The 27,242-nt window shown below is 41.1% G+C and overlaps 1 protein-coding gene across 2 annotated transcripts in view; it reads left to right on the forward strand.

Annotated features, from left to right (window-relative positions):
* The window catches only part of LOC127485255 (zinc finger protein 585A-like), a 57,859-nt gene extending 41,136 nt beyond the window's left edge, over window positions 1-16,723 (forward strand). For both annotated transcript variants that reach the window (XM_070067766.1, XM_051828052.2), the window contains exons 2-4: window positions 9,004-9,130; window positions 9,375-9,467; window positions 12,888-16,723. In XM_070067766.1, the coding sequence (XP_069923867.1) occupies window positions 9,004-9,130; window positions 9,375-9,467; window positions 12,888-15,382 (2,715 nt within the window). In that variant the 3' untranslated portion in view covers window positions 15,383-16,723. The remainder of the gene's footprint in view (window positions 1-9,003; window positions 9,131-9,374; window positions 9,468-12,887) is intronic.
* Window positions 16,724-27,242: the final 10,519 nt, after the last annotated feature.

Below are 27,242 nucleotides of genomic sequence, written 5' to 3' on the forward strand. Positions count from 1 at the left end.
GTTGTAGCTTAACATTTGTATTTTAATAATTACTTGCTGTGTTAGGCCATCTCTCCCACCTGTGGGAATTTTTGAGTACAACTGACTATTGGAAATTTAGGTAATACTATAATTAAAATGAGATGTACCAAATAAATAATTTTTTTCTTCTGATACATATTTTGGAACTTTTCTAAAATGGTATTGAGCACCCTGTTTAAATTTAGGGGGATTCCCTGGGTAAGACTGTTATTTGAGCCAAATTACTGATTACTTCTATGAAAATCTGTGAATAAGTGCATCTAGAACCTGGAAAAGTTGATGTCTTATGTTGAAGAGACATAAGAATCAATGTCTTTTTATCTTTTTTAAATTATATAATTACAAATAAGTTTTAGACGACAAAAAGGATGAAATGTACTTTATATTATACATTTTCTTTCTTTAGGTTTTTAAGACTTCTTAGGGCTGGCACTTGGTGTGGGCAGAGGCCCACACACTTGGGCCATCTTTTGCTGCTATTTTCCCAGGTTCAATAGCAGGGAGCTGGATCAGGAGTGGAGAGACTGGGACACAAACTGGCACAACTATGGGATACCATTCCCATCTAGTAAAACTTGATCAGATAACACTGGTTGCTTCTATTAGTGATAAGTAGCTCAAGCTTGACCTCAAATTTAGTCCTTGTAGGATCCTGAATTAGTTTCAGTCTGTGATCCTCACTCTCTTTATATCTTAGGGACTATATTTTTCATTATTGATTCAGTAAAATCAAGTGTTAGAGCTCCTATTTCTAAGTGCTTGAAATTATAAATGCTGGTCAGAAGGTGTATTTAGGGTTTGGTGCCATGGCTCACTTGGTTAATCCTCCACCTGTGGCACTGGCGTCCCATATGGGCACCAGGTTCTAGTCCTGGTTACTCCTCTTCCAGTCCAGCTCTGTGCTGTGGCCAGGGAAGGCAGTGGAGGATGGCCCAAGTGCGTGGACCCCTGCACCCCCATGAGAGACCAGGAAGATGCACCTGGCTCCTGGCTTTGGATCAATGCAGCACTGGTGACAGCGGCCATTTGGGGAGTGAACCAACACAAGGAAGACCTTTCTGTCTCTCTCTGTCTGTAACTCTACCTGTCAAATAAAAACAAAGGTGTATTTAAAATCAGTGAGAGAAAATGAATTGTAAAAGATCAATCAACAACAATTGAGTGTTGCATGCTGCCTTCCCACTTTCTTCTCAGGAATCCCCACAGAATTTTCCAGCATAATTCTAAAATCAGCAACTCCTGCTGTCAGAAGTGTGTGGCTACCACTGTGGGGAGCAATAATTTTTAGAAAGGACAAGGGAATTCACTATTTCATGATACTATTCTTGTTTGATGCCTACAACTTCATTTTCTGTTTACATTGTATGATGCTGGGAACTAAGTAATAATTTTATTCTGGGTCTGAGGTGAAGTTATGTAAGATTGAAGTTCAAGACTGAGGTCCTTCAATTTGCAGAATGAAGTCACTGAAAGGCAATTACCAGATAAGTGCTGATACAGGCATTTGCAAGGCACAATTCATACACTATACATAGAAAAAATGACCAGTAGCTGTGGGCCAACAGTCAATGGCCCATGAGACCATCACTCAAATCCTTAAGAGTTTGTCTATAATTTCATGGCAATTCTCATTTAGACTAGAAGAGGAGTAAAAGCAGGAGCTCCATGATACCCTAATATTTGTCTCTTGCCTAATTTGTGTCAGAAACCACTACTTAAGTGCAGTTTTTTTTTTTTAAATATAGCTTTGTTAAAAATATACAGATAACTGGATGTGATGGATAGATGAATTCAGGATGTTTTGGGTAAAGAATTTCTAGATAGTGCAGTTTTAAATATTCACAAAGACTTTACAAGGCATTCACCCTGTTTTCCAGCCATATTAATGCACCAAATTATTACTATTTTACTGTAAAATATAATCCATTGATGGTCCACAAATTATTTTAATAGGTAAGATCAAGCATCATTTTAAAATCTAGTCTGTTATATACTTGGTACCTGGGCTATGCTTCTGCGCACTGTATTCTTTTTCTCTTTAACTTTTATTTAATAAATATAAATTTCCAAAGTACAGCTTTTGGATTACAATGGCTTCCCCCCCCATAACTTCCCTCCCACCTGCAGCCCTCCCATCTCTGGCTCCTTCTCCCATTCCATTCACATCAAGATTCATTTTCAATTATCTCTATATACAGAAGATCAATTTAGCATATATTAAGTAAAGATTTCAACAGTTTGCACCCACACAGAAACACAAAGTGTAAAGTACTGTTTGAGTACTAGTTATAGCATTAATTCACATTGAACAACATATTAAGTACAGAAATCCTACATGGTGAGTAAGTGCACGGTGACTCCTGTTGTTGATTTAACTATTGACAGTCTTGTTTATGGCATCAGTAATCACCCTAGGCTCTTGTCATGTGTTGCCAAGGCTGTGGAAGCCTTTTGAGTTCACCGACTCCGATCTTACTTAGACAAGGTCATAGTCAAAGTGGAAGTTCTCTCCTGCCTTCAGAGAAAGGTAGCTCCTTCTTTGAAGGCCTGTTCTATTCATTGAGATATCACTCACAGGGATCTTTTATTTAGGCTTTTATTTCTTATTTTTTTAATTTTTTTTTCCAGTGTGTCTTGGTTTTTCATGCCTAAAATACTCTCATGGGCTCTTCAGCCAGATCCAAATGCCTGAAGGGCTGATTCTGAGGCTAGAGTGCTGTTTAGGACATCTGCCATTCTATGAGCCTGCTGTGTATCCCGCTTCCCATGTTGGATAGTTCTCTCCTTTTTAATTCTATCAGTTAATATTAGCAGATACTAGTCTTGCTTATGTGATCCCTTTGACACTTAATCCTATCATTATGATCAATTGTGAACTGAAATTGATCACTTTGACTAGTGACATGGCATTGGTACATGCCACCTTGATGGAATTGAATTGGAATCCCCTGGTACGTTTTTAACTCTACCATTTGGGGCAAGTCTGATTGAGCATGTCCCAGATTGTACATCTCCTCCCTCTCTTATTCACACTTTTATATTTAACAAGGACCACTTTTCAGTTAAAGTTAAACACCTAAGAATAATTGTGTGTTAATTAAAGAGTTCAACCAAAGTATTAAGTAGAACAAAAAAGTACTAAAAGGGATAAAGTATTAAGTTGTTCATCAATAGTTAGGAAAAGGGGTGATCAAGTCACTGTTTCTCAAAGTGTCTGTTTCACTTCAACAGGCTTCCTTTTAGGTGCTTGGTTAGTTGTCACAGATCAGGGAGAACATATGATATTTGTCCCTTTGGGACTGGCTTAATTCACTCAGCATGATGTTTTCCAGATTCCTCCATTTTGTTGCAAATGACCAGATTTCATTGTTTTTGACTGCTGTGTAGTATTCTATAGAGTACATGTCCCATAATTTCTTTATCCAGTCTACTGTTGATGGGCATTTGGGTTGATTCCAGGTCTTAGCTATTGTGAATTGAGCTGCAATAAACATTATGGTGCAGACATCTTTATTATTTGCCAATTTAATTTCCTTTGAGTAAATTCCAAGGAGTGGGATGGCTGGGTTGAATGGTAGGGTTATATTCAGGATTCTGAGGAATCTCCAGGCTGACTTCCATAGTGGCTTGACCAGTTTGCATTCCCACCAACAGTGGGTTAGTGTCCCTTTTTCCCCACATCCTCGCCAGCATCTGTTGTTGGTAGATTTCTGTATGTGAGCCATTCTAACCAGGGTGAGGTGAAACCTCTAAGGTCTAATTGATAGGCAAAGATTCTGTTTATAGGAGCTTTTTTCTAAGTTTTTTAAAAAAAATTATTTGAAAGTATTGTATATAGAGGAGAGACCCAGAGAGATCTCCCTTCTGCTTGTTCACATCACAGATGGCTGCATTGAGCAGTGCCAGGAAAGAATGAGGTCAGGAACCAAGATCTTCACCTGGATCTCCCACATTGGTAGCATTTGCCCAAATATTTGGATCATCTTCCATTGCTTTTCTCAGGCCATCAGCAGGAAGCTAGATCAAAAGCAGAACAGCCAGAACATGACCCAGTGCTCATATGGGGTGCTTGTCTTGCAGACGGCAGGTTTACTTGCTATGTGACAATGCTGGCCCTGTTTTATGGGAACTTCGAAATGAAATTTTGAAGTTGTATGCATTGTAGTTTGCATGTAATTCAACTTTCTGCCATACTTACTGATATATATCAGCATTTGATGTAGGACAAATCAGAAAACACAATGGCTTAACAAATAGCCATTTGATTTGCAGTTCTGACTCTGAGTTATGGGCTGTACTCAGCTGGGCAGTTCCTATGATCAGTCCAGGAGCAGAAATGAGAGTTTAGTCATCTGGGGAACTGATTGAGGCTTCACTTAAGTGTCTGGGGTTGTGGTGAATCTTGGCTATATATTATCTCTTTTTTTCTTTTTTTGACAGGCAGAGTTAGTGAGAGAGAGAGAGACAGAGAGAAATGCCTTCCTTCCATTGGTTCACCCCCCAAATGGCTGCTATGGCCAGCATGCTGTGCTGATCCAAAGCTAGGAGACAGGCACTTCCTCCTGGTCTCCCATGTGGGTGCAGGGCCCAAGCACTTGGGCCATCCTCCACTGCCTTCCCAGGCCACAGCCGAGAACTGGAGTGGAATAGGAGCAACTGGGTCAGAACCAGCACCCCAACTGGGACTGTCACCTGGAATACCAGTGCCACGGGTGGAGGATTAACCTAGTGAGCCACGGCGCCAGCCTACATACTATCTCTTCAACAGGCAGGCCCCAGGGTTTTTCAGAAGATAACTGTCAGAAAAAGAAAAGCTGAGAAGGCAAATACTTTACAAATTGTCTATTTCTGGGGCTGGTTCTGTGACATAGCAAGTAAAGACACCGCCTGCAGTGCCAGCATCTCATATGGGTGTCAGTTCATGACTCAGCTGCTCCACTTCTGATCCAGCTCTTGCTACAGCCAGGAAAAACAGTAGAAGATGGCCCAAGTCCTTTGGCCCCTGCTCCCTTGTGGGAGACCTGAAAGAAGCTCCTGGTTCATATCTTTGGATCTACACAGCTCCAGCCATTGCAGCCATCTGGGGAGTGAACCTGCAGTTCGAAGACCTCTCTTTACTCCTCCTTCTCTCTCTCTCTCTCTCTCTCTCTCTCTTTTCTCTGCCTCTCCTTCTCTCTTTGTGTAACTCTTTCATATAAATAAATATTTTAACAAATTGTCTATTTCTATCACATTTACTGGTATCTCATGGGGTAAATCAATTGAAATGGTGAAATTCAGGGTCTTTTTCAAAAAGATTTATTTATTCATTTGAAAGAGTTACACACAGAGAGAGGGAGAGGCAGAGAGAGATAGAGAGCTCTTCCATCTGCTGGTTCACTCCCCAGTTGGCTGCAATGGCCAGAGTTGTGCCAATCCAAAGCCAGGGTCCAGGAGATTCTTCTGGGTCTTCCACATGGGTACAGGGGCCCAAGGACTTGGGCCATCTTCTACTGCTTTCCCAGGCCATAGCAGAAAGCTGGATCAGAAGTGGGGCAGCTGGGAATCAAACCAGTGCCTATATGGGATGCCAGTCTGCAGGTGGCAGTTTTACCCACTAGGCCACAGTGCCAGCCCCAATCCAGGGTTTTGTGAAGGGATGAATACAGCGAAAGGTGCTACTTGGAATCATTACTGGTAAAGTGCACTGCATTAAATATACATTATGTGTATTTGTTAACTTTCTTTAGTATAAACTTTAATAACAACATAATGTTTATCTCTGATAACCTTATTCATTTGAACACTCAACTTTTCTTTTTACTTTTACATTATTATTTTACAAAATTTGTAGATAATGCTTTCGTTAAACCAATGATAACTTCTGTTTAATCTCTGCCACTTAATATAGGTGGGTGCATTTTCCTATGTATTTCTATTTTTAGAGGTTTATTCCTCCACAGTGAAGCTGATGTTTTCTTGGTTAATGTATTTATTATTCTTTATTCATTCTATTATATCCTTTTTTCCCCACTGTTCAGTGCAGAAGGAAACCAGAGGGTTTTTTTTTTTTTTTTAAGATTTAATTTATTTATTGAAAGAGTTGCAGAGAGAGAAAGTCTTCTATCTGCTGGCTCACCCTCCAAATTACTGCAAAGGCCGGAGCTCAGCCGATCCAAAGCCAAGACCCAAGAGCTTCTGGGTCTCCCATGCAGGTGCAGTGGCCGCAGGACTTGGACCATGTTCCACTGCTTTCTCAGGACATAGCAGAAAGCTAGATTGTATGTTGAGCAGGCAGGACTTGAACCAGGACCCATATGGAATGCTGGCACTGAAGGCAGCAGCTTTACCCATTATGCCACAGCGTTGGCCTCCCGAGTTTTCTTTGAACTCCTGCCATTCACCTTCTCTCCCGGGTATGATTCTGGGTCCTCCACATGTTTCTAAGAGGAAAGAAAATTAATATATCACCTGTAAGTGTTTTTTTTTTTTTAATTATTCCCCAGCTTGTCAGTACTCATTTTAGGTGTTTAATGCTAGTTTATTTATTTTTTTAGATTTTTTTTATTTATTTGAAAGTCAGAGTTACAGAGAGGCAGAGGGGGAGAGAGAGAGTCTTCCATCTGCTGGTGCACTCCCCAGTTTGCCACAATGGCCGAAGTTGCACTGGTCCAAAGCTAGAAGTGAAGAGCTTCTTCTGGGTCTCCCACATAGGTTCAGGGGCCCAAGGACTTAGGCCATCTTCTACTGAATCCCCAGGCCATAGCATAGAGCTGGATTGGAAGTGAAGCCACTGGGACTTGAACTGGCACCAATATGGGATGCCAGCACTGAAGGCAGTGGCTTTACCTGCTAGCCACAGTGCCAGTCCCAGTATACTAGTTAATTAAAATGGAAAATATGGGGCTGGCTCTGTGGCTCAGTGGGTTAATGCCCTGGTCTAAAGCATCAACTTCCCATATAGGCACCGGTTTGAGACCCGGCTGCTCCACTTCTGCTCCAGCTCTCTACTATGGCCTGGGAAAGCAGTGGAAGATGGCCCAGGTCCTTGGGCCCCTGCACCCATGTGGGAGACCCAGAAGAAGCTCCTAGTTCGTGGCTTCAGATTGGTACAGTTCCAGCCATTGCAGCCAACTGGGGACTGAACCAGCAGATGGAAGACCTCTCTCTCTCTCTCTGCCTCTCCTCTCTCTGTGTATCTCTGGCTTTCAAATAAATAAATAAATCTTTACAAAATTTTAAAATAGAAAAATAAACATAAAATTTGTTATCACAGAATATACAGAAATGAATTATGAATTTGGCATGATTATGAAACATTACTGTCATCTATAATAATGCAGTTTGGTCTCTTGTCTTTCTGTTGCTATAGCAAAATATATATTTGTTACATGAATTGAGTTGAAACTAAGCACAATATGCTACCTTTTTGGGGTCATGTCTGAAACATTCTACACATAGATGATGTACTGAACAGTGTTTTAGTGCTACCTATGAAGTAAACACTTAGCATTCTGCAAGAGGAAGAGTTACCTAGTGCTGGAACACAAATCAGTTAAGTTTGTTTTCAAATTGTTAGAGTAATGGAGTTCTTAATACCTTTGAGAAGTTGAATTGGATTCTGGAATAGGATAAGGAATGTGTGGAGAAAAGAATCTACTGGAGGCTCATTTATTTTTTTAAGATTATTTATTTGAAAGGTGGACTTGCAGAGATTGGGAGAGACAGGGAGACAAAAGGAGATATATTCTATCTACTGTTTCATTCACCAAATGCCCACAATGGCTGGGACTGGGCCAGGCCAAAGCCAGGAGCCTGGGACTCCATGGGTCTCCCACATTGGTGGAAGGGTCCAAATACTCAGGCCATTTTCACTGTTCTTTCAATCAGGTTAGCAGGGAACTAGATTGGAAGTGGAATAGCAAGGACTCAAGTCCTCTGTTTACATGGGATGCCAGCATTGATGGTGGAGGCTTAGCCTGCTGGATCACAATTCTGGTGACTATTGCAGGTTCTGAAACAAATCTCTAAGCATTTTTCTCAGTGAGTCACAAATGCAGATTGTACTGCAGACATTCCCAGGTTCTCTTTTTGGGCAAATAATTCCATTGCTTTCACTTAATTATGTATAATGTCATTTCAAATGTTTATCATTTGAATGTTTTGGGCAAGTATTTCCATTGCTTTCACTTTAATTAGGTATAATGTTATTTCAATTGTTTATCAGTAGAATAATCATAGACAAGGGCAAAAGCTAATTTGTATTCTTTGTCTTACCTGTATTTTCTCTCTTACTTAAAAATATTTATTAGCTTGATAGAGAAAAAAGTTGATGGACTGAGAGATAGAGAGCTTTGACACGTTAATTCACTTCCTAGATAACCATACCAAACAGGTGGGGCAGGACTGAAGCCAGGATTGAGGAATGGAGTCTAGGCCTCCTTCATTGGTGAGATCACCATTGCTTCCCCAGGTTTGCATTATCTGGGAGCTAGAAACTAGAGCTGGCATTGGAAATCACAGACACTCTGAGGTGGCATCATAAATAACACTAAGCTAAATGTCTGCCCTGTCTTTTAATATATTTTTTCTCTGACATATTGGAAATGATATGCATGGTGTTTTCCTGGAAATTGTTTTCTGTTCATTCCCATCGTAGTTTCACTGATGGTTTCTTGCCTTTTTTCTCAATGCTTCTACATACTTCTCCTTAACATTGCCCAGTCAAGAGTCAGTATTGCCCCCCTTCTAGCCTGCTGTGCAATTCCCCTTGACAGATGTGGCCTTTGTGATTTGAACCTCCTGTTTCCCTCCAGCATGGGCATTTCTCACAGCCAGTAGATCATGGGTTTGACTCTGTTGAATGCTCCGTGTGGCTTTCTAAACACTCCACAAGTCTAATGTGAAACCATATCCTTCCTTTTTTCCTTCATATCCATACACAACTGTCAGTGTTTATTTTGTGACAGAGTTAACATGTTGACTGGAAGTATATTATTATAGGTGATGACAGCATTTGAAGACCTGGCTGTGTACTTTACATGGGAGGAATGGCAGAAAATGAACAATGCTCAGAAAATCCTGTACAGAGATGTGATGCTGGAGACCTACAGCAGCCTGTTCTCCTTGGGTGAGTGACACCCATCACATGCCCAGTGATAACATTTTCTTGCTATTTGACAAATAAGGGAACACTTTATAATGTTTAATATTGGGCAGGATTAGAAATTGAGTCCATGAATAATCTGAATATCTACCATCTAACAAAAGATTCAGATTGGAACATTTGTTGCATAGCTCCTGAACCAAGCTGTAGTCCTTTAAATAATCCAAGATAGTGATTTTACAAAGTCTCACTCTGTTTCCATTAATAGGGCACTGCATTACCAAACCTGACTTGATCTTCAAGTTGGAGCGAGGAGAAGAGCCATGGATGGTGGATGAATGCTTGAATCAGAGCCTTTCAGGTCAGTCTGCACATAAGAGACAGGGAGGCCAAGGCAGAAAGTGTGCAGATGTTGACTGGTGTTCTTTCCATGAAATTTTCTCAAGCCTTACTCCTGATGACAGCTGCTTTTGTGCATCAGACACAGGCATTTAGAGATACCAGTATCTTCCTAACTTTTGTTCTTAGTGAAGATGTTCTTTGATTAAAAAAAAAAAAATCCAGTCATTTTCTGATGTTACTAAGGCTTTTATCTAGGTTTGATACATTCCCCCAATTCTAACTTGTCCTTCTCTACACTTTCATACCTTTCCCTTCATGCACTTATTAGTTCCTTCAGTGCTTGTTAATTAGGTAACATACAGAAACTAATTTTTTTTAAGATTAATTTTTCTGTTTTTTTTTTTTTTTTTTTTTTTGACAGGCAGAGTGGACAGTGAAAGAAAGAGACAGAGAGAAAGGTCTTACTTTTGCCATTGGTTCACCCTCCAATGGCCACCATGGCCAGTGTGCTGTGGCTGGCACACCACGCTGATCCAAAGCCAGGAGCCAGGTGCTTCTCCTGGTCTCCCATGCGGATGCAGGGCCCAAGGACCTGGGCCATCCTCCACTGCACTCCTGGGCCACAGCAGAGAGCTGGCCTGGAAGAGGGGCAACTGGGACAAAATCCAGCACCCCGACCGAGACTAGAACCTGGTGTGCTGGTGCCGCAGGCAGAGGATTAGCCTATTGAGCTGCCACACCAGCCTGTTTCTGGTTTTTTTTAAGATTTATTTATTTATTTGAAAGTCAGAGAGAGAGAAGAAGGAGAGGCAGAGAGAGAAAGAGAGGTCTTCCATCCACTGGTTCACTTCCCAATTGGCTGTCATGGCTGGAGCTGTACTGATCTGAAGCTAGGAGCCAGGAGCTTCTTCCAGGTCTCCCATATGAGTATAGGTGTCCAAGGACTTGGGCCATCTTCTACTGCTTTCCCAGGCCATAGCAGAGTGCTGGATCAGAAGTGGAGCACCTAGGACTTAAACTGGTGCCCATAAGTGATGTTGGCACTGCAGGTGGTGGCTTTACCTGCTATGCCACAATGCCAGCCCCCAGAAACTTATTTCTAACTCATTGCTCAGATTGCGTTCCCCCTCATGATTTTGCCCAGGCATCGAACTTGCTCAGGACTGAATCAATAAATGTGAACTCTCTCTTTCTTAGTCTCTTTCTTTTTTTTCCTCTGTGCCTCTCAAATAAATAAGAAACTTATAGTCTGTTGGAAACATTTGAAGAGTGAGCCTACAGTTGGCAAACCTCTGTTTCAGTCTGTCTTTATCTCTCATTCTGTCTCTCTGACTCTCAAGTAAGTAAATAAGTAAATGCTAAAAGATGGTCATGTGTCTGGCGCTGTGGCACAGTGAATTAACACCCCAGCATGAAGCACCAGCATCCTATATGGGCAGCAGTTTGGGACCCAGTTGCTCCACTTCTGATCTAGCTCTTGGCTATGGCCTGGGAAAGCAGTAGAAGATGGTCCAAGTCCTTGGTCCCCTGCACCTGAGGGAGACCCAGAAGCAGCTCCTGGCTCCTGGCTCCAGATCAGCACAGTTCTGGCCATTGTGGCCAACTGGGGAGTGAACCATTGGTTGGAAGACCTTACTCTCTCTTTGCCTCTCCTCTCTCTGTGTAACTCTGACTTTCAAATAAATAAATAAATAAATAAATCTTTAAAAATAAAAGATGGTCATGAGTAAGCCTCTGTGCTGTGACATCAGAAATTATGAAGCTAGGAATGACACTGTGGTGCAGTGTGTTAAAGCTCCAGCCTGCAACACTAGCATTGCATATGGGTGCCAGTTCAAGTCCCAGCTGGCCCCCTTCTAATCCAGCTCTCTGCTAATGCACCTGAGAAAAGAGCAGAGGTTGGCCCAAGTCTTTGGCCCCCTGTACCCATGTGGGAGACAAGAAAGACACTCTGGCTCCTAACTTCATTTTGGCCCAGCATTGGTTGTTGTGCCCATATGGGTAGTGAACCAGCAGATGGAAGACTTCTCTCTGTCTCTCTCTCTATAATTCTAGCTTTCAAATAAAGTAAATCTTTGAAAAAAAGAAATCCTAAACTAAGCATTAACTTACATAAAACATGAAAATAAGTGATCCTGGACTCACCAAGAAAATAATGAGATTTTGAGACCCAAGGTCAAGTAGCCAGATTTCTTTAAGGGTGGAGTTTGAAGTATGATTTCTCTCTTATTTTCAGTATCATTGAAAATAAGCCAATAAAAAGATAAGAAAAGCATAGGAAATGAAGCTTTCAGTGAAAATAGGAGGCAACTGATCAAAAGCCTCCAGAAATTCAAATTATCACACAGGAATATTTCTAGAAAGAATTTAAAGGAGGTAACCAGTACTGATGATTTCAGAATGTGTTAGAAAACACTTTTCAAAGAAGATGAGCACATTCCGGTTTGCAGAAACAAATTCTTCAAATTGATTGGGAGTGTTTAACTAAAGTGGTATATTGGGAATTTTCTGTACCTGTTGTACTTCTGAGAAGCTGAAGGTGTTGGGTGTCCTTAGGAATTTGGGGAAGCTGTCATAGAGTAGAGACAAAGTCGTTTTTCATTTGAAAAATCCCACAAATGATGTTTACCTAGGAAGACTGAGCATGAGACACTCATAGATTCAAATCCTACTCCTTAAATGTTGTCCTGCTTAAAGTACAGGCACATTTCACTCTTCTCCACCTGCAAGTAAATGATCAGTACAACCTTTTCATGTTTATGGTTGAGATATCAGAGAAGCAAAAAGCACACAATTTTTATAAAAATAAACTGGAGAAAAAGCACAGGGAAAAAATGGTTGCTAGGTAGTGGGTGAATATTTTTATTAAATATTTGCCCATTCTTTAAAATATTTTATAGCTATTTCATCTTTGTGAAAGGCAGAGTGATAGTGAGAGAAGAGAGAGAGAGAAAGAGGTCCTCTATTAGCTCACTTCCCAGATGCCTGCAACACTTAGGTCTAACTAGTCTGAAGCCAAAACTCTAGAATCCCTCTAGTCTTCCCTGGTTTCTCACAGGTTCCCAGGCACATGAACCATTATCTGGTTCCTTCCAGTTTACATAGGCAGAGAGCTGTACTGAAAGCAGAGTAGCCAGGGCTCAAACCGACACTGTTTTGAGATGCAGGCATCCCACACATCATAGCACAAAAGTCATTCTACCATCCTTGACAAATTCCCATAGTAAAAAGGATCATGTTTGAACATTGGGAAACCTCATGGTATATTAATGTATTAAGGAGGAAAACCATATAATGGTCACAAATAAGTACCTCATACTGATTTTGTGAACATCTTATGCCACTTGGATTACAAGTAACTTCATTCCCTTTACATGAGTATGTCAGGAGAAACAGTTACATGTGATTCAGTGACATGATTGCTTTTTTCTCATTTCAGTGGTCATGAAAAGGGATGACCTGATTAGGATCAACCAGGAAAGTCAGGACAAAAATCTGAATCAGGATTTTATGAAAAATAACAAGACATTAGCTCTCAAGGGAATTGAATTAAGAAAAACACTTAGTTTAAATTCAAGCCATGTTCCAACACTGATTATTAAAAAGGGAATCTATTCAGGATTGAAGCCTGAGGAATGCAATAAATGTCACACTGTGTATCCCCCAAGTGGGCCTGATCAACTACAGGCTGGAGAGAAATTTGATAACACTAAGATACCTGGAAAATCTCTCCAGTTCTGTGAGCCTCTTAGCCAGCTTGACAATATTCACATCATGAAGCAGCCATTTGGACCCACTGGACAAGCAAAAGTCTTCACAAGAAAGATGTTCTGTAAATCTGAGAGGGTTCATATGGCAGAAAACTGTAATAAGTCAACTGTCACTTTTGGAAAAGCAACGCAAATAGAAAAAGCTATCCATGAAAATTCTAGCCTCAATATGCATCAACAAACTCACACAAGAAAGAAATTTTATAAGTACATTATGTATGTTGAACCTGTCATTCACCAGTCACATCTTGCAATAAACCAGAGACTAAATACAAGGGAAAAACTTTACACATGTAAACCTTGTGGAAAATCACTCAGTTTTAATTCACCTTCTGAATGTAATGACTGTGGAAAAGCCTTTAGACAAAAGTCAGTCCTCAGGAAACATCAGCAAATTCACACAGGGGAGAAACCTCATGAGTGTAGTGACTGTGGAAAAGCCTTTAGACAAAAGTCAGTCCTCAGGAAACATCAGCAAATTCACACAGGGGAGAAACCTCATGAATGTAGTGACTGTGGAAAAGCCTTTACACAAAAGTCATACCTCATAAACCATCAGCGAATTCACACAGGAGAGAAACTTTATAAATGCCTTGAATGTGGAAAAGGCTTTCTGTGGAAGTCAGACCTCATAGAACACCAGAGAATTCACACAGGGGAGAAACCTCATAAATGTAATGACTGTGGAAAAGCCTTTGCACGAAAGTCATCCCTCCTCATACATCAGCGAATTCACACAGGGGAGAAACCTCATGAATGTAATGACTGTGGAAAAGCTTTTGGACGAAAGTCAATCCTCATCATACACCAGCAAATTCACACAGGGGAGAAACCTTATAAATGTAATGACTGTGGAAAAGCCTTTGGACACAAGTCAGGCCTCAGGAAACATCAGCGAATTCACACAGGAGAGAAACCTCATAAATGTAATGACTGTGGAAAAGCCTTTGGACAAAAGTCAGGCCTCAGGAAACATCAGCGAATTCACACAGGAGAGAAACCTCATAAATGTAATGACTGTGGAAAAGCCTTTGGACAAAAGTCAGACCTCATGAAACACCAGCGAATTCACACAGGGGAGAAACCTCATAAATGTAATGACTGTGGAAAAGCCTTTGGACAAAAGACACACCTCCTCATACATCGGCGAAATCACACAGGAGAGAAACTTCATAAATGTAATGACTGTGGAAAAGCCTTTGGAGAAAAGTCAAACCTCATCATACACCAGCGAATTCACACAGGGGAGAAACCTCATGAATGTAATGACTGTGGAAAAGCTTTTGGACAAAAGTCACACCTCATCATACACCAGCAAATTCACACAGGGGAGAAGCCTTATAAATGTAATGACTGTGAAAAAGCCTTTGGACACAAGTCAGGCCTCAGGAAACATCAGCGAATTCACACAGGGGAGAAACCTCATAAATGTAATGACTGTGGAAAAGCCTTTGGACAAAAGTCAGAGCTCCTCATACACCAGCGAATTCATACAGGGGAGAAACCTCATGAATGTAGTGACTGTGGAAAAGCCTTTACACAAAAGTCAAACCTCATCAAGCATCAGCGAATTCACACAGGGGAGAAACCTCATAAATGTAATGACTGTGGAAAAACCTTTGGACAAAAGTCAAAGCTCCTCATACACCAGCGAACTCACACAGGGGAGAAACCTCATGAATGTAATGACTGTGGAAAAGCTTTTGGACGAAAGTCACACCTCATCATACACCAGCAAATTCACACAGGGGAGAAACCTTATAAATGTAATGACTGTGGAAAAGCCTTTGGACACAAATCAGGCCTCAGGAAACATCAGCGAATTCACACAGGAGAGAAACCTCATAAACCTCATAAATGTAATGACTGTGGAAAAGCCTTTGGACAAAAGACACACCTCATCGTGCACCAGCGAATTCACACAGGGGAGAAACCTTATAAATGTAATGACTGTGGAAAAGCCTTTGGACAAAAGTCAAACCTCATCATGCATCAGCAAATTCACACAGGGGAGAAACCTTATAAATGTAATGACTGTGGAAAAGCCTTTGGACAAAAGTCAGACCTCCTCATACACCAGCAAATTCACACAGGGGAGAAACCTCATAAATGTAATGACTGTAGAACAGCCTTTGGACACAAGTCATGCCTCATATTACATTAGAGAATTCACACAGGGCAGAAACTTCATGAATGTAATGACTGTGGAAAAGCCTTTGGACAAAAGTCAAACCTGAATGCACCAGAGAATGCACACAGGGTAGAAAACTCGATTGTAATAACTGTGGAAAGCATTTAGCCATAAGTCAACCTTCATCATGCATCAGAGAATTCATACAGGGCAGAAACCTTATGAATGTAATGACTGGAAAAGCCTTTGGACAAAAGTCAAACCTGAATGCACCAGAGAATGCACACAGTATTGAAATTTCATGAGTGTAATGACTGTGGAAAAACTTAATCTCCAACTCCAAATTCTTCAGAGGATTCACACAGGGAAATAACCTTATAAATGTAATGACTGCAGAAAAGCCTTTTTCTATAAGTTATACTCATATCAAAACAGTTCACACAGGGCAGAAACCTTATGAATCTAGTAAGTGTGGAAAAGCCTTTATAAATTATATGTTATTAATCATAGCTCATATCACACCAGAGAATTCACACCAGGGAGAAACTTCATGAATGCAATGACTGTGGAAGAGCCCTTGGCAATAAGTCACATCTCAGAATGCATCAGAAAATGCACATGAAGAGAAACCTTTTGGACATAATGACTTGGAAAGCTTTTCCCCATAATTCAGCCCTCATTGCACATCATCTAATTCATATGGGGGAAAACACTTTGGGTATAATGCATATGGAAATGCCTTTATCCATAAGTAACACCTCATAAAACATCAGAATTCACATGGGGGAGAAACCTTATGAATGGAATGAATGTTGGAAAACTCTGCCAAAATCACACAATATAACATCAGAGAATTTATTACATGGTGGAAATCTTGTAATAAATGTGGGAAAGCCTTTTGTCAGAAGGAATACCTCATAACATGTAGATCAAACAAGGGAGAGAACTTAAGAATATAGTAAATATGAAGGACTTTTTGTAAAATCAACATAACCATGTGACAGAGCCTTTTGCTGGAAATTACATCCCATACAATAGGCACTCCCATAAGGAAGAAAGGTTGGGGCCAGCGCTGTGGCACAGTAGGTTAAAGCCCTGGCCTGAAATGCTGGCATACCATGTGGGCACTGGTTCTAGTCCTGGTTGCTCCTCTTCTGATCCAGCTCTCTGCTATGGCCTGGGAAAGCAGTAGAAGATGGCCCTGCACCCACATGGGAGACCCAGAAGAAGCTCCTGACTCCTGGCTTTGGATCGCTGCAGCTCCAGCCATTGCATCCATCTGGGGAGTGAAGTAGCAGATGGAAGACCTCTTTCTGCTTCTCTGTCTCTCTCTAACTCTGTCTTTCAAATAAAAAAAATAAATTGTTAAAAAAAGAAGTTCAGAAATATTATTAGTGTGACAAAAAGCCATTTGTCAGAAATGGCATTATACATCAGAAAATTCACCCAAGGGGTTTCTTAGCAGTGTAATGAATGTGGAAGTATATTTTCATAGAATTCAGGCTTGCATAAATATGCAACTCAAAAAAGGTGATATCCTTCAAGTGCAACAGATCTCAAAAAACCATAGCCAGAAATTAAACATCAGGCTGGCACCATGGAGCAATAGGTTGATCCTCCACCTATGCTGGCATCCATATAGGTGCCAGTTCTAGTCCCAGCTGCCCGTCTTCAATCCAGCTCTTTACTGTGGCCTGGGAAAGCAGTAGAAGACAGCCCAAGTGCTTGGGCCTCTGCACCCACATGGAAGACCAGGAAGAAGCACCTGGCTCCTGGCTTCAGATCAGTGCAGTCTGGCCATTGCGGCCATTTGAGGAGTGAAACAACAGAAGGAAGACCTTTATCTCTGTCCCTCTCACTGTCTGTAACTCTACCTGTCAAATAAATAAAAATATTTAAAAAAAAAAAACAAGAAATTAAACATCAACTAACATCAGAGAATTCATACAGTAAAATGTCAATTTAATGAATGTGAAAAAATTTTTCTGCCATTAATCAATTCACATGAAGAGACTCCAAAATGAGAAAACATATGTGCATAGAAAAGTCATGTACCATGGCCATGGTGATTTCACTTTTATTGTAAGATCATCATCATCCCCAACATTCTGTAAGTTGCCCTGGAAACTATGAGGTACACAGTGTCTCAGGGCCATTTTAGCCAAGAGTAATAATTCTTTCTCCTCAATGTAATATATATATATATATATATATATGAATATATGTAACATATATAACATATATATATTTTATACATAGATAAATTTGCCACTGTGTGTCTAGATACTAGTATATTTCCTGAAAATTATGCGGGAAAATAGTGGGATCTTAATGTGATTTTTATCCCTGAATTAGGTATGTTTATTTAATTTTAGAGGTTGGTAGACTTGGAGACACAGAGAAACAGAGATTATGAGCTACAACTTGGTGGCTTACTCTTCATTCTTGTAATGATCAGAAACTGGATTATTACAGAAAGCTGAGCTATTCTTTTCTGATGATAAATACATTATAAAAATTTCAAAAGGTTGCTCTATATATTTATATTACAAATTATATATATGTACATTTATATTGTCATAAAGTAAACACACACACATATATATTATATATATAAACACCTTTAAAATTCTCCTTGTTACTGGTATAAATATTTTGAATTTTAAATATTTACTTCCTTTTAAAATTTTATTTAAGATAAGTTTGATATATTTCATATATACAGACTAATGAATGTAAGTGACACTTCCCCTGATACCCTCCCTCCCACACACAGTCCAACCCTTTCTCCTCTTCCCTCTCACATTCCCACTTAACTTTTACAAAATCTGTTTTCAGTTTACTTAATGATTGTATAGTTAACCCTACACTAAGTAAGAGTTCAACAAGTCAGCAAATAGTATGAAGAAAAAAAATGAATTTAAAAAAATCACTGTTACTCAATGGAAGAGACAAGGACTCTAAACAATCATCAAATCTCAAAATGTGTATCTAACTCCAATACATTACATTTTAGGTACTCTATTAGCTACCTCAGATCAGGGAAAATATAGGATATCTGTCTTTTGGAGACTTGTTTATTTTACTAAGTATAATGGTTTCCAGCTTCATCTATCTTGTTGCAAAAGACAGGGTTTCTTTTTCTTTCTTTCTTTTTTAATAACTGCATAGTACGCCATAGTGTGTATATACCATAATTTTCTTATCAAGTCAACAATTGATATCTGGATTGTTCCCAGATCTCAGCTATTGTGAATTGTGCTGCAATGAACATGGGGTTATAGATAACTCTTGCATATGCTAATTTCGTTTAGGTAAATTCCATGGAGTGGGATGGCTAGATCAAATGGTAGGCCTATAATCAGAATTGTAAGATATCTCCATACAGTTTTTCACAGTGGCTTGCATCAGTTTACATTCCCACCAGCAGTGGACCAGCGTAACTTTTCCACATCCTCATCAGTTTTGTCATTTGTTGATTTTTTTTTTTTTTTGACAGGCAGAGTTAGGCAGTGAGAGAGAGAGAGACAGAGACAGAGAGAAAGTCTTCCTTCCATTGGTTCACCCCCCAAATGGCCACTACGGCTGGTGCACTGCAGCCAGCATGCTGCGCTGATCTGAAACCAGGAGCCAGGTGCTTCCTCCTGGTCTCCCATGCGGGTGCTATTCTTTCTTCCCTAGTTCTGACTCTTAAAACTGTTCCAAATTATGGGATTTGATTCAATGCACCAGGCCTTAAATTTAAGGTTTTATTTCTGACTTTTCAACAACCAAAGGGACAGATTCTGTGTTATTTTAAAGTAATCTACTATGTTCTCTTAATGCCTCTTAAGTTCTAATTCTTTAAAACAACTGAGTTTTAAAGGAGTTATGATTTGATCAAATCTGACCCTTGGGCTAGATGGTGAAAGTGACATCTTAAGTTTTAACATATTTATATATATATATATATGTTTAAGTTTAAAAGTGACTGTATTTGATTGCATTAAGTTTTAAGTTGATCATGTAGGAGGCACTGTTAAAGTGATCATATCAACAGAATTAAAGAGTAGTAAATGCTTGAACATGGGAAGCAGTCCATACAGCAGACTCATAGAATGGCAATTGCTCTAAGTAACGCTCAATGACCTCAGAGTCATCCCTAAAGGCATTCTGGTCTGGCTAAAAAGCCCACAAGAGCATTTCAGGCATGGAAAGTCAGGACACTTGTGCAAAAAGGTGTGCCTACATGGAGAGTCTCCCTGGGTGAGACTCCTGTGGAAAGAAGTGGTCATCAAAGAAGGATGTACTCTCTTCAAAGGGAGAACTTTCACTTTGCTTATGGCCTTCTCTAAATATTGATGGATTTTGTGGATTCAGAAGGCTTCCATAGCCTAGACAGTTCATGTCAAGAGCCTTGGGTGATCACTGACAGCACACAAAAGAGTGTGAATTGTGAAATTAACCATAGGAGTCACTGTGCATTAACTTCCCATGCAGGACCATAAGACTATGCTTAAAAAACAGAGGGGAGAGTACGGTACCCCCACTATGAGTGTATTAACTTTGCTCCTTTCACCGTAAAGTTCTTACAGGTCTCACCCCCTGGAGAGCCACCAGCAGTGAAACACTGGAGACCTTTCACAGGTGCAACCCAATTGCCTCTGGTTTGATGGAGGGACCCAACCACCCAACAATGGAAGGGGCCTGATCCTCTCATAATGATGGGCAAAGGTTTTGCTTGTGCTTTCCAGAGATCACTCTGCAGCCTGTGTGGATAGCAACCTGAAATGCCAAACCCTGGACCCAGTCTCTGAAAGCTGACCCTCTACAAAACAACTTCAGCACCTTTCCCTGAACAAGCCTTTCATAGAAAGATCCTCTTCAGATGGGCTACAGCTTAAATGGAAGGGACCTTACCAGGTGCTACTGAACATGACTACCTCAGTAAAATTAAGATTAATGTCTACCTCTCAAGTCCTCACAGGTGTACTCAAAAGACATGCCTGATTATTCCTGTAAGCCAGAGATCTTAAGCAAAAAGAAAAGTAAAGCCTTTGCTTTCCTCACATCAAGAGTGCTGTGCCTGAAGGCAGGCATGGTGTACCTGCCTCTTTGATTCTCTCTGTTATCAACAATAAAACTCCTAATGTGTTCTTCTAATATAATTCTCTATACTCAAGCTAAATGTGTTTATAATGTATCACCACCCACTATCTGGGAGTCTGTAGGATGTGGTCTTTTCATCTTAAAGGGGTACTCCAGTTACAATTGGTCATGTTCCAGTTTTGCTCATATGTATTTACAAACTTATATGTTGCAGAACTCAACAACTTCTGGGAGTCACTGACCATGCAGGGGACACAGACATTGGTGGTGACCAAGATTGCTCCAGCTCACAAAGAGAATTTGTTAGATGAGATAGGCAGAGACTTCCAGACTGAGGACAGGCAGGGCCTGCACTACATCCCTCATAAACAGGAAGCAGCTATAGAAGATGTGATGATTCTACACCCTTCAACATCCCTAGGATTAAGGGAATGGAGTCTCTGAAGGGGGGATGATGCAGGCAGTCATATATCATTAGACTTGAGAACTGGAAGGCTATGCCTTCATCACACTGTACCCAGCCCCCATGTGATCTCATGCCCCTGCTTTCCCATACCTGTGCACCGCCTGCCAATTACAAAGGCCTGAAACATGGTGGGCCTGGCCTTTTTCCCTTTGCCCTTCTTTTCCTCCCTGCCCTTAATCCCCATGCTAGGCATTCTTCAATTTAATTTAAAGCTTATTGTGGGCTGCGGCTTGTTGCTGTGCCACACTAAGCAGTCACACTTGCCCTAAAACAAAGGGGGGAGATGTGGGTGATCCTGTGAGACTTTCTGCCTAGCCCATGTGGCTAGCCTGACTGATGGTGGGAGGTGGGAGCCTCAGGCACATTTTCTCCCACCCCCACCTTCTGCCAATTAGGTAAACTGTTGCTGGGGGTGCTCCAGGCCCACCTGGAAAGCTACCCTAACTATGAGACCTTCAAGCTAATTGGAGATGCATATTGGTGCCAGTGTTGGTTCTATCCTATAGAGTTAGGGTTGCCCTGAATTAGTTATGCCCCTTCTGCCTGCCCTTTGAAAGTGTACATGGTCATTAATAAAGGTGGACATGTTCACTGAAGCCTGTCCCTGGTGCTTCCTGTGGAAGAACACCATTGCCTCACCCTCCCCAATGGTGTGGGCCTCACAGGACAAGTCCACAGCTCTTGGCCTGCTCCCTGCTTGGTATGGCCCCTACTTAATTTCCAGACTTTCCTTTCTCCTTTAGATAGAGCCCTCACTCTCCTATGTGTTTCTCTCACTGAATAAAAGCTTAAAAACTCAGCATATCATCTGGTCTATTTGAGCCAGTATTCAGAATTTGTCTCTGAATTCATGGCAAGAACCCACACAGATTATTAATTTCAGAAATATTAATAAGTGCTGAAGTCTCAGGGCCTAATTATGGAGTATTTTATTTCTAAAAGCCAGTGGCTGCACAGGGGCGTGTGCTCTCCAAATCATACTGCCCTGAAGGAGCTCAAGGTTAAGCTTCTAAAGGCCAAAAACATATCTTGTTGAAGTTAATTACAAAGCCAAGCATTTGTTACAGGAGCTAGAGCAAGCAACATTATGCTTATCTTGGGGATATCAACAAGTTTCCCAGTACTTAATGTAAATAAACTTACAGAAAACCTCTCAGAAGATTAGTTTTTGAGTAGCTAGCAGTTGTGGGACTGGTTAGAAAAAAATACAGGACAATCAGGGACAAAATGGAGTGACTCTGGTCAGGTCATAGATCATTTGTACTTGAAAATCAGTAAAACTTAGCCTGAGGATCTGCAGCACCTCCTGCATGGACCCAGAGGCCCCTCTGACTTTGACCACCTTGACCTCAGCATGACCCCGGCATGGCTCCCCATTCTCTGTTACAGGAAACTGGGTTGCCAGCATCACTGCAGAGAACAAGGACAGTCCCACAGTGACAGAGGTGGAGCCTGGAGCTGGAGTCTCTACAAGGGGCAAGGACCCATGGCAGTGTGGCCAGGAGTTCCCCATGTCTCACAGAGGACAGTGAGTGTGCCTCTGGTGGACTTCCTGTTGCTGGCAAAGGATTGCTCACTTCAGGACTGGTTACTACATGAATCATGCTGGCTGTGAGGCCTTAGCTCCATGCAAAACGTGGCTCATGCCTTGGCTGCCTAAAATTAATCTCAGACATGGCCAAGCAGGCCCCACAGCACTGCTCAGTGCATGGCATGGCCTCTGTCAGCAAGGATAGTGTCAACATAAAGAAGCCACACCACTGCCCCTGAGCCAAGCTCCCAAAAGCACTTGTCTGTCCTGATGTCTGAACACCAGCCTGTTTTCATAATCAATTTCATTGTGACAGGATGAAGACATCAATAAAACTAGAGAAAAAGTGGGAAAAACCAATGTAATTCTACACAGTTTTCAAAAGACTAAGAGGAAGAATACATCTGGACTAATCCAAAATGCAAACATTATCCAACTGCAATGATTGAAGAAATCAAATTTCCACATGAGCAATAATATAAAAATCAAACTAAATTTTGAAACAGGATATTCTTCAATAGGTGAATGTACGAGTAAACTGTGTTGTATCTCTGAGAAACCTGAGCCTGGATCAAGGTGCAGCTATTTTAGAATAGGCCTCCATCTTGTAACTCAGGCCTGACCAGCCCTGAACCCTGAAGCTCATGAAAGAAAAAATAAATGAACTCCCCTTGCAATAAACCCCGCCTAGAAACAGCCAATCATCAGATAGCAGGGAGATACCTAAAGTTTCAGGTGTCTTTTCAGGCACTTAAGGTAATTGATAACATCCTGAGACCCTGCAGTTTGGCACATATACCCTAGTGGCTCAGACCCTATACTTCAGCCAATCATTTTAAAAGGCATCAACCCCAAAAGCCACCCACCACCTTTAATAGGTCCATTCCTGCCACTGGATGCACTAATAAATTTTATGAGATGTTCTTTGAATTTCCCGTGGAATGAGATGATTTGCTGAATGGTGCTAGAATGTATAGATTGTCTCTGAAAACCCTATAAAAACCCCCTTCACTAAAGTTGGGACTTTCAACCAGACCCATGGCATCAGTGATAGTTGATCGCCCAAGCCCAGACCTGCAATAAAACTCATGTGTTTTACAATGGTATAGGCCCCTTGGTGGTCTTTGGGGACAATCTAAGTGGGCATAACATATCATACAAAAATTTTATTGCTAAAGGAAATGAGCTCACAAATCACGTGGTCCATTAGCATTTTACACGACATCTTGTTTCAACAGCCTGAACATGCAGATGAATATCTGTGAGATGGGATAACTTCAGTCAGAGTAAAGTTAAGTTTCAAGATAAAGTCTGGGACCTGGCACTGTGGTGTAGTGGCCTAAGCCTCTGCCTACAGTGCTGTAATCCCATGTGGGCTCCAGTTTGAGTCCCTGCTGCTGCACTTCTCATCCAGCTCTCTCCTTTGGCCTGGGAAAGCAGTGGAAGATGGCCCAAGTCCTTGGGCCCCTGCACCCAGGTGGGAGACTCGGAAAGAAGTTCCTGGCTTTGGATTGGCCCAGTTCTGGCCATCTGGGGAGTGACCAGCAGATGGAAGATCTTTCTATCTGTCTCTCTTTTTCTCTGTCTGTAACTCTACCTGTCAAATAAATAAATAAAATCTTTAAAAAAAAAAACACGATAAAGTCTGCCTGATTTTGGACAGGCAGAGTAAGACAGTGAGAAAGAGAGAGACAGAGAGAAAGGACTTCCTTCCATTGGTTTACCCCCCAAATGACCACTACAGCCAGTGCACTGCTGCAATCCAAAGCCAGGAGCCAGGTGCTTCCTCCTGGTCTCCCATGCGGGTGCAGGGCCCAAGCACCTGGGCATCCTCCACTGCCTTCCTGGGACACAGCAGAGAGCTGGACTGGAAGAGGAGCAACTGGGACAGAACCAGCACCCCACCTGAGACTAGAACCCAGTGTGCTGGTGCCACAGGCAGAGGATCAGCCCAGTGAGCCATGGCACCAGCCTGAGTAGTAGTTTTACCATTAATTCACATAGTACAACACATTGAGGACAGAGATTCTACATGGGAAGCAGGTGCACAGTGATTCCCATTGTTGATTTAACAATTGACAGTCTTATTTATGATGTCAGTAATCACCCAAGGCTCTTATCTCAAGCTGCCAAGGCTATGGAATCCTCTTGAGTTCACAAATTCTGGTCTTATTTAGATAAGGCCATAATCATAGTGGAAGTTCTCTCCTCCCTTCAGAGAATGGTATCTCCTTTGATGGCCCATTCTTTCTGCTGGGATCTCACTCACAGAGATCTTTCATTTAGCAACCTGGTTATTTTTAAAGTAACAAGCTGATATAAGTGCATATGAAAATGCAAAGAATCTAGGATAGCCAAAATAACTCTGAAAAAATAATAAAATCAAAGGGATGATTTTTAAGTGTTATAAATTTATACTAATCTAAAGTGTGCTGTTGTCATACAGAAAGCCAGATGACTGGAACACAAAAGAGGTTCCAGAGAAGATCCAAACACAAACAGTGAACAGGTTTTCTACAGAGGCACTATTGCAGTGCAGGGGAGAAAGTATAGCATTTTCAACACTTGGTGTTAGCACAATGAGATACTAATTTCCAATAAAATAGCTTCTATTTACAAAATTGAAAATATGCCACAGATCTAACTGTAGTTCTGAAAACTACAATACTTCCAGAAAAAAAAAATCATAGAAGAAATTTTTTTTTTTACTTTAAGTTAGGCAAAGATTTCCTAGATACAAGAAAAAATTAAAATCTATAATTGAGTACAGGGATAATTTGCACTTAATCAAAGTCTAAAACTTCTTTTCTTCAAGACTTATTTATTTGAAAGGCAGAATTACAGAGTGGCAGATGCAGAGAGAGAGAGATCTTCCATCTGCTGGTTCACTCCCCTGATGGCCACAATGACCAGAGCTGGGCTGATCTGAAGTCAGGAGCCAATAGATTCTTCTGAATTTCCCATGTGGGTACAGGAACCCAAGCACTTGGGCCATCTTCTACTGCTTTCCCTGGCTATAGCAGTGAGCTTGATCAGAAGTGGAGCAGCCAGGACTCAAAGTCATATCCATATGGAATGCCAGCACTACAGGCAGCAGCTTTACCCACTATGCCATAGCATGGCCCCAAAAACTTCTTTTCTAAATGTTGTTTAAAGAATGAAAGTCAAAGCAAAAAAAATCCTTGAAAAATATACTATGAGACCAGCTCTGTGGCATAGTGGGTAAAGCTTCTGCCTAGAGTACAAGCGTCCCATATATGCACCAGTTTGTGTACCAGTTACTCAACTTATGATTCAGCTCTGGCCTCAGAATCAGCCCTTAAGGCACACAGATCCAGCTGAAAAGCCCATGAGAGTATTTCAGGCATGGAAAGCCAAGACACTCTGGGGGAAAAAAAAAACCTAAATGAAAGATCTCCGCAAGTGATATCCCAGTGGAAAGAACGGATCATCAAAGAAGGAGGTACCTTTCTCTGAAGGGAGGAGAGAACTTCCACTTTGACCATGGCCTTGTCTAAATATGATCAGAGTCAGTGAACTCAGGGGGCTTCCATAGCCTTGGCAGCTCATGACAAGAGCCTAGGGTGATTAATGAGGCCATAAACAAGAGTGTCAATTTGTTAAGTCAACAACAGGAGTCACTGTGCACTTACTCCTCATGTAGGATCTCTTTCCTAAGTGTGCTGTACATTGTGATTTAATGATATAACTCGTACTCAAACAGTATTTTTCACTTTATGTTTCTGTGTGGGAGCAAACTGTTGAAATCTTTACTTAATGTATGCTAAACTGATCTTCTGTATATAAAGAGAATCAAAAATGAATCTTGATGTGAATGGAAGGGGAGAGGGAGTGGGAGATGGGAGGGTTGCAGGTGGGAGGGATGTTATGGGGGGGAAGCCATTATAATCCATAAGCTGTACTTTGGAAATTTATATTCATTAAATAAAAGTTAAAAAAAAAGGTCAGGTCTTCCTCTAACACATTTGTGTTAGCCAATTAAAATTTGTTAGATTATTAGTTCAGCTACTTACTATGTTAGTACAAAGAGATAACATAGCATCATGGAATGAATAAGAAAATGAACTTAGGGTGCTGCTATTTTTTCCTTTTTTCATGGAGGCAGCTGGCAGTTTGAGGAAGAAAAGAGTTTGGACAAGAGTGCAAGCTCTGAACCAGCAAAAGCCAACCCTAGCTGAAAGAGTGATGGTCCACACCAAAAATTCTTGCTTTCCAAAATTCAGAAACAAGCTTCCCAGAAACTGAGATGCCCCAGGAAGAAAAGACAGCTAAAGAATCCAGTTAGGCTGACTCCAATGAGACAAGAAGAGAAACACATTTTTCAACTTGATGCTTGAAGTATGTTCTCCACCTCATGAAGCATCTGTCCAGGGTCTGGTGCCTTCTTGGTAATGTCGGCCATCAAACAGATGCCAGCTGAACTGTAGCCATCATCATTCATTGGCTGGCCCCTACCCTGGTCAGCAGCACTGAAGCCTATACCCTATCCCCAAGCCCTACTTCAACATCCCCAGCTTCTGTAGCTGGATGGACCAGAGAGACTGGTAAGCTAAACTTGAGTGAAGACAAGGCACAATAAAAAGAAATATGGAGAAGTGTGTAATTCAGATTTGAGTAGTAGAGACAACATGTACTTAACTCACCAGTCTTGGTTCCAATCCAGGTCCTACAACATGTTAGTCTGTCACAAGACTTAGAGCCAATTATCTTGCTCCTCAGCATCTGTCTCCTCATCTGCAGAGATAAAACACCGACTTTGCAGAGCTACTATGAAATTTAAATACATA

Source organism: Oryctolagus cuniculus, unplaced genomic scaffold (genome assembly GCF_964237555.1).
Source record: "Oryctolagus cuniculus unplaced genomic scaffold, mOryCun1.1 SCAFFOLD_35, whole genome shotgun sequence".
Taxonomy (NCBI): Eukaryota; Metazoa; Chordata; class Mammalia; order Lagomorpha; family Leporidae; genus Oryctolagus; species Oryctolagus cuniculus.